The 8,267-nt window shown below is 33.0% G+C and overlaps 1 protein-coding gene across 1 annotated transcript; it reads right to left on the bottom strand.

Moving 5' to 3' along the window:
• Positions 1 to 4,389: 4,389 nt before the first annotated feature.
• On the bottom strand, positions 4,390 to 7,964 carry LOC130797888 (protein NUCLEAR FUSION DEFECTIVE 4-like). The gene is made up of 2 exons (XM_057660673.1): positions 7,267 to 7,964; positions 4,390 to 6,129 (listed from the first exon to the last, which is right to left on the bottom strand). Exons 1-2 carry the CDS (start codon positions 7,726 to 7,728, stop codon positions 4,987 to 4,989), a joined length of 1,605 nt encoding a protein of 534 aa, XP_057516656.1. The 5' UTR covers positions 7,729 to 7,964; the 3' UTR covers positions 4,390 to 4,986.
• Positions 7,965 to 8,267: the final 303 nt, after the last annotated feature.

Genomic DNA, 8,267 nt, shown 5'->3' with positions numbered 1-8,267 from the left:
TTCGAGTATTGACTGTTGATAATTTATTAGAGAAAAAGTGAACTAACAAATCAAAAATTAACTGGAGCAGCTTCTTTATAATCAACCAAAAAGCTAAGTCAAAAGTCATGTACAAACACCCCATGTCACGAACCATCTCATGATGCCAATGACAATGAGATTATGAGAATATGGCCGGCCGTTAGAGGGAACAAATAAAACCCTAAAATTCTCTTGTTGGGTTTTCCAAGGGTTAAGAAAGTTTAAGAAATGACTTTTCTTTTTTAATATATTTTGAACACAAAAATTATTACAAGAATTTCGTAAAAAGATGAAATTGATTTTAAATAGAAATAAATAATCATGATATTTATTTGTTGAAGGTTTTTTTAATCTTTGTTGGATTTTGAAAATTTTAAAATAAATAAAATGTAATGTTTAATTTATGCTAAGACCCCAACAAGCATTAAATAATTGAGTTCTTTGTAGAACTATAAATAAATAGAAAATGAAGGTAGGGAAAATCTAACTTTGTCACAAAAATGAAGAAAATGTCTCCAATTACTTGGCTGATTATAAATATTTTATTCAATTAGTCATCATATTTGCTCTTCTATGCACTCTTTTTCACCCACACAAACTATTTGTTACTTTACTCATAATGTCCCAACATTTTAAATAGTAATGATTTTCAATTAAAAATAAGTTATTTTTAACTGAATTAAACTAAACTAAAACTATTTGTACAAGAGAAAACTTATTAGAATTTGTCTTAAAAAAAACTTGTTGTAATATAGATATTTAGGAAGTTGATTCCTATTAAATAAATGGTTGGAATTATTTATTTTACATTATGGTTTGACTAGCCAATTTTGTATTCAACTAGAAACCTAAACGAACTATTCGGTTCTTCACTTGAAAATTGAGATTCTAGACTTAAAAATGACATGTTTCAAATATCACTATTTGGAGTTGGGTTTAGTGAAGGAGAACAATTATTTTTTTATGTTTTTACATGGTAAAAACGAACTTTTGTAAAAGACAGTTCTTAAAAAAAAATCCACAAAATAGCCTTGTACTTTTGTAATTTAAGTTGTCGTAACATTAACAATCAAAAAGTGTTAGATTATACGTCAAGTTGTGAAATTTCATTTTTACCCTTGTCTTTTTCATTAAAATACAGTAACCTTTTTTCCTTAAAATTCCACAAAATAGCATTCTACTTTTGGAATTTAAGCTGTCGTAACGTTAATGTCCAAAAAACGTTAAATTATACTTTAAGTTGTAAAATTCTAAAAGTACAATGCTATTTAGTGGATTTTTTTTTGAATTGCTACCATTGGCTTTTTGTTAAAAGTTCATGCCTACCATGTAGAATATTCATATTTTTTAATTAATCAATTTTATTTTTCAAAAGCAAATTTAATTAAATATGAAACTTTAAAGTAATAATTTAAAGGTAAGAATTCAAATAAAAATAAAACCTTTAAAATTATTTTTTTTTTCTAAAAATTATAGCAAATTTCAAAGACAGAACGTAAGTACGAATATAAATGATACTCCCTCCGTTCTTTTTTGATCTTCCACATTACTATAACGGGTAGTTTCAAAAGTTCTTCCACTTTAGAATACTTTCTATTTTTAGAAAGTTTTTATCCCACTTTTACCCCTTAAAACCCCCCCTTTTCTTTTCATGTATCCCTTTTCTTTTATTTATAATTATTTTCTCTCTCATACTTTCAATACAATCATTACTTCACAATACTATTTAATTAAAATAATACCAACCTCATACTTCCAATACAATCATTACTTCACACTACTATTTAATTAAAATAATACTCACTACAACCTAAAAATTATATCTTCCTTAACATTTGTGGAAAAACCCAAAGTGGAAAATTAAAAAATAAGGAAGGGAGTATTAGAATACCGTACATGAGTTTTGATTCGTTAAAATCTTCATTCATTTCATTCCTAAAATATAATGTTGATTCTGGTATGTATATGAATACTTTATTGTTGATGGGAAAGTGTGTTGTGCAGGTGGTAGCCACGAGCATTGCTCATTCATACACGTTCTCAGCCATGCTCACTGTTAAAATCCCATTTATTACTAAAATTAATTTTCAACCTTTCAACATCATTTGGGGCGGTTTACTCTTTGTTTCCTACACTACGTTAGTGGGGGACTGTTAATAAAATAATTAAACTTATATACTTGTTGCTACCCTCCACACATAGAACATATTTATTAATATGTGCGTAGAAAATAGTACATAATTAAGAAAGAGTTTATAAATGTAGGAGTATATGACACACATATTTTGAGGTCTTAATAATTTTTTAGCAAGTGAGACCGTCTTATCGTGAGAGAGACCCATACAAGCAATTCAAATTATTTATATTAAAATTTTTTTAAACTACATCTAAATTTTTTATTTTTTAATTTTTAATAAATTGAAATTGGGTTAGCCTATATTAAGCCGTGTCACAATAAGACGGTTTTAATGAAGAATTTGTAATAATTTTTTGGTTAAGTTGGTTTCTTGATATGGTATCAGAGCCAGCGTGACAATACATCACGTGTTTGAATATCAACCACCCTTTATTTAAGTGAAATATTTAGAGTTATGTATGAGAAGAGCAAGTATTGCATCACATTTCTAGCCCAAAGTACTCTCGTTTGAGAGGACATATTAAAATATAAAACATATTTTGAGGGCTCAACCACCAGATTAGAAACAATCGAACACATAGGAAATCCCATAATGTACCAAATTTGAGAGCCTCCAAACATTTACTAAGCGAGTACATAAAGATATAACATATATAACCTACACTATCACACTTTTATTACATTTTGTTTGTACAATTACTCAATTAGACAATATTTGGGTAGGAGTAAGCATTGTTTTTCTCATGTAAAGTTATGAGTTTGATTTGAAGAAAACCTCTTCTTTCCTTAACTTATCTGTAATAAAAAAATTAAAAATAATACAGTAGCTGCACCAAAAATAGGCGCGAGTGTCGGCAGTGAATCAGTAATATTCGATTTGGTAAAAGACGTACTTTAAAAACCATGGAATATATTTCACGCTCAATGCATGCTGCTGTAATCCTGTTCGTTACTGTGCAAAGAGTATAGAATCTTTAACATACTACTTATATGGTTTACTTCTACATGATTCATTTGATTTCAGAGATTCATGATTCAAGAATCAACTCATCAAGTGATAGCTAAGTGGGAGTTTCACCAATTTTCTATGCAATGGGCTGTGTTAGCTTGAGCATACATACGTTACTGCATAACTGGGCCAGATCTAGAGAAACAAAAGTAACTAATGTCAATAAACTAAAAAAATACTCTCCATTTCAAAATAATTGCGACTTTTTCTTTATTAGGAAATACTGAAATAATATGTTCTATAATATTTTTAGAGAAAATTATTTTCTAATGATTAATTTATCTATTTTCCATCAATTAAAATATTACTTTTTGTAAATTTAAGTTATATTGGATAAAAAAATACATATAAAGCATAAGGAGATACTTCGGAAGAAACAAAAAACGTAACCACAAATTTTTATAAGACGTCTCAACATGAGATGTACCCCATATACATGGGATTAAATAGCCCAACCCAATAATAAAACTTTTAGCTTATAGACTTTTTGTCTTAATCTCACCGTGTGAAGGTCTTTCACAAAGATAACTCAAGATCTAACACCCTTCAAAATCACCAAGCTATCTACCCTAATCACGGGTCGAACCGATGTTTCCATCGTAAGAGGCCTAATAAATAAAAAATTAATCAGCAAGTCTTGTATGAGATTGTCTTACTGTGAGATAAGCTCATATAAGCAGCCCATTAGTAAAAAAAACAATAAAATCTGAATTCACACTTGTACAGAAAATAATTTTTTAAAATAATTTGGGCTAATCGGCTGATCCAATTAAAATCGCTTCACAGTAAGACGAGCTCAATAAAGAATTAGTGAAAACTAATAGCTAGTACAATGGATAGGCCCAACAAATATGAAAAATAAAACCTATAGCCCAAGCCCTAAACTAATAAATGAACATAAACCTTATTGATAGGTCTTCCTTCCGCCTCTTCCATGATTTCATCTGCCTCTTGCACACAACCACAGACGTCAATGGTTATGCCCTTTCATCTTTTCTATCCTCTAATATCAAGAACTGGATGCGCTCTTGTTGGATACACTTATAGCACATGCATATATATAAGCACGTACAACAATTCAACTCGGACCGAGCTTTAGTAAGGAATTGATTGGCAATTCAAATCGAACCGAGTTTTTGTAGGGAATTGGTCGGCTTAGCTTAAAATTGTTATATAAAATCCAGCAGTCTCAATTTATTCCATCTCAAAACTTCAACTGTTAACTTGAAATGCTGTTTTTAATAGTAAAATCAATTAAATGTGATTTTCCGCATAACATCCAGAAAACAGTCTTCTTTGTATCAACACAAATCAAACAGTGCCCAAATAGCACAAGAATTCTTTCTAGGAAACTAAACACAACATCAACAAAATATACATACATGCTCACGAAGCAATTCACAAAAGCACAACCACGAGCAGTCAGATGATGAATGTCATTAGCTTGTGATCGAGCGAACACCAAAGTGTAGCAAACCTGATTCTGAAAATGGGTAATACGAAACTGTTGTGTACATTTTTGACGAAATTTATTAGCAGAATCGGCCAATAAAAAAAAGGACAAAAGCCAAAGTGGGATTAATGTCTGAAATTTCGAACACGACCTCTCGTTTTTTGCATCTTTCATTTGTTGCAGATATTAAGGCAATCTTCATAATATACAGCTATAAACAGCAGGAAGCTTTTCTTCCTTAACAAAACAATGGTAGGCTGAACTTGTCAGCACAATAAACTTCCCCTTGTAAACAGAAATGCTTGCAAGAGCAGCCCTTAGCATTTCTTTCGGGGAAAAGAGAACACGATCCAACGAAATTGTGCTTTAGCTTCTCAGAGAATGACTTAAACTTTTTAGCACAATAGATCTATAAAACACCCTTGTTCGGAAAAACAGTGCAAGAGCAATGAGAAACCCAAGAAGGCTAACGAATGCCAACGTAAAGAAGGATACCACAAAGCAGTGAACACCGTAGCAAGAATGATCTTTCCCAGCTTCTTTGTCATAAATATGTCCAATTACCCAAACAGAGAGGAAATAAGTTCCTAGAGGACTAGCGATCGAAATGGTATTGAAAATGGTACCCATATGCAGAATGCCAAATATCTCTGAAGTGATGGTAGGCATCAAGCTCCACTGTGCTCCATAACAAATCCCGACCACGATAGTCCCCACGTATAAATTGCCCATAAACCCGGAACCAATTACGACATGTCCAACCGCCATAATTGCTAGAGTTATTGCCATCAGTGACGGTCTAGGCCATCCGTTTCGCAGTAATAAGATGTCAGATACATATCCTCCCCCAAAACGGCCCAGGAAATTCCATATGGACCATAATGAAACCAATGTATTGGTTTTCACTGTATCATAGCCAAGTGATTGCCCTATTTGGCTCATATTATTTATTGTGGCAAGCCCTGATCCCATGCCACATGACATAGCCATAAACAACAACCAGAAATTCAAGCTCTTTACTGCCTCTGACAGATTCATGTTTGGTGTGACGGGTGGAACATCACTGGAATTACCAGGTAACTCATCATTCCCTCTGATTTTTTCGTGCTCATTAGGATCTATAGCATAGAGTAATGGATCCCTTTCTGTGGGTAGTGCAAAAGTTTTGTCCTTACCAACAGCCTCTACAGAAATCTTAAGAGGCCAAAGAAGCAATATCAAGAGGCCAGCAAGAGTACCTAGGTGTGCCCATTGTGGGAACACGAAAATGTTCTCCAAGATAATGATCATCATTAAGTATGCAGCCAGAACAAGGGCGACTACAGAGAAATTATTCAAGTATTTTTTGTCATCAACTCTGCTTCCTGGGGAAACTCTAACCAAAAACATAAGTGAAAAACAGACTACACTTGGCAAAAATGCAAGCATTAGGATGAAGGTGCTTGGACTTTCCCGGAAAAATGCTTGATAAATTTGAATTAAGACTGCTCCACTTAGTCCAAGAAAACCCTGATAGAAAAAGGGGACAATATAAACACATTACATACATGGCTAATCAAACAACATATACATGCTTTGTTGAAACTCAGCAAGATTCAATATCAAGACTCAATTCAATCTTTAATCATGCAATCTTTCATTGATAGAATTGGTGAAGAATACAAGTACAACAATGAGGATATATATACAAGAGTAAGTAATGAGCAAGAAAGGACTAAGAACTAAGGATATACAGCTAACAACTTTCTGTTATACAAAGTAGAAGTTGGTTACAAGAGTCTAACTAACTTTTGTGTTCCTTGGGATTGTACATGGATTGCTTATGTGAGCACATGGATAGCTGACGTGGAGAGCTAGGAGTCCTTTGATTCCCAACATGCTTTTATAAACAGAAGTCATATTACTCATATCTAATCTACAGAGTAGTGAGAGGCCATACACTAATATGCCTTGGTATAATGACAGATTGAGAAATGACTCATTAATCATGTACACTTCTTATGTGAAGTCACATATGATGTTTGCTATTAAGGGTGACTCAAAAACAACCTCTTTGTTATCACTACATTTGACCTGCAAAAACCCCAGATCATAGAAGCCATTTTATGACATTGCGGAAATAAAATGTTGTTGATAGCCACAGATTGAGAAACTCCATAGTCCATAGTCCAGTAAGGGTCACTCAAAAACAACCTCTTACAATCTACTTCCTCTAGTCCTTGATTGTTGCCATTTCACCAACACAGCTAACTTTTCATATTCTCTATAATCAATCACTCAAAAGCACAACTTCTCAACTAGTCATTTTATACTTCTATGATTATAGCATAACAATCTTGTCAATTTTGAATGATAATGCAAAAACAGATAATAACTCATTAAGCGGTGCATATGCACTTATCAAAGAGTAGGGACTAAAACAATGAAAGGAGCAACCAACAAATTTACAACCCTCAAAATTTCAATTCTTTATCAATCAAATTGATTACTATATGTACTCATTTGCAAATGATAACAAGACACATTAACAATGAAAGCACTAGAAATTTATGAATCAATATCTTTAAATTATTGTTCCAATCTAACCAAAATCGACAACCATAATCGCATTTATAATCAAAACAAATAACCCCATAAAAGAAATACCTTCATAATACCAACAATCGTTCCTTTAAAATCCCGAAAATTCTCAACACCGGTGACAACATTAGCAGTATTAAAGAAAGTCTGGGCATGTGCTGCAACAAACATAAACCCACACATAACCACCACAGGAGGCCGCGCAATATACCCAACAACAGCAAGCCACATAAAGAAATACCCCAAAAAACATTGGGCAGCCCCAAATGCTAGGACAACCCATGGACCTCCGTAACAGCACAGGCTTCGGCGGTTTAAAACGGCGGCGTAGAGTAAGCCGGAGAGTACGCCCGCGTTGGCGCCGATGTCTTTGAAGACGGAGATAGTATCAAGAGTAGATTGATCGTAGGATTGAGAGGATTTGAGAACGGTAGAGTAAATGCTAAAGGCGTAGGACATACCAGTTGTTGATTGAATCCATATACTTGATGCCGTTGAAACCCATCTGTTGTTGATGGTGTTATCCATGAAAATTGAGTTGATGATGACGATTGTGATCAAATTCTATCTCCTAAAAATTTGGGGGTCGATTATAGCAACGAGGTGGATTATAATTTTTTTTTAAATATACTTCACCATCATATTGGGATATTGCAGGTGTGTGCGAACAAAGTGGGTGGATAAATGTTGATGAAGGGATTGTAGTACAAGCTAAGTAAGCACGCAAATTTGACGCGCTTATCTGTTGCAGGTTCATTGTATATAGGTGTTTCATGCGCAAATTTAGATAATGTTTATAAAAATTTATTTATGGACTCAAATTTGATGAATGCCGTTTGTCATTTTAGATCTATATTTTTTGTCGCTTTTTTTTCTTAGCAGGTGGAATTCACAGTAAATGTGAAATACGATTATTAAGTAATGTCTAGTGTTTTTTAGACTTTAATTTTGGTGTTTAATAGTTTAAAATAAAACCTTAAAAATTTGTCCACACTGTTGGACTTTTAAAGTATCCAGACTATTAATTTAGAGGCTAAGCAGTATGCTCTTGAAGTATTATATTTTCT

The sequence above is a fragment of the Amaranthus tricolor genome, chromosome 13 (assembly GCF_026212465.1).
Source record: "Amaranthus tricolor cultivar Red isolate AtriRed21 chromosome 13, ASM2621246v1, whole genome shotgun sequence".
Taxonomy (NCBI): Eukaryota; Viridiplantae; Streptophyta; class Magnoliopsida; order Caryophyllales; family Amaranthaceae; genus Amaranthus; species Amaranthus tricolor.
The sequence above is the reverse complement of the archived record's forward strand: the minus strand, read 5'-3'. Positions and strand labels throughout refer to the sequence as shown.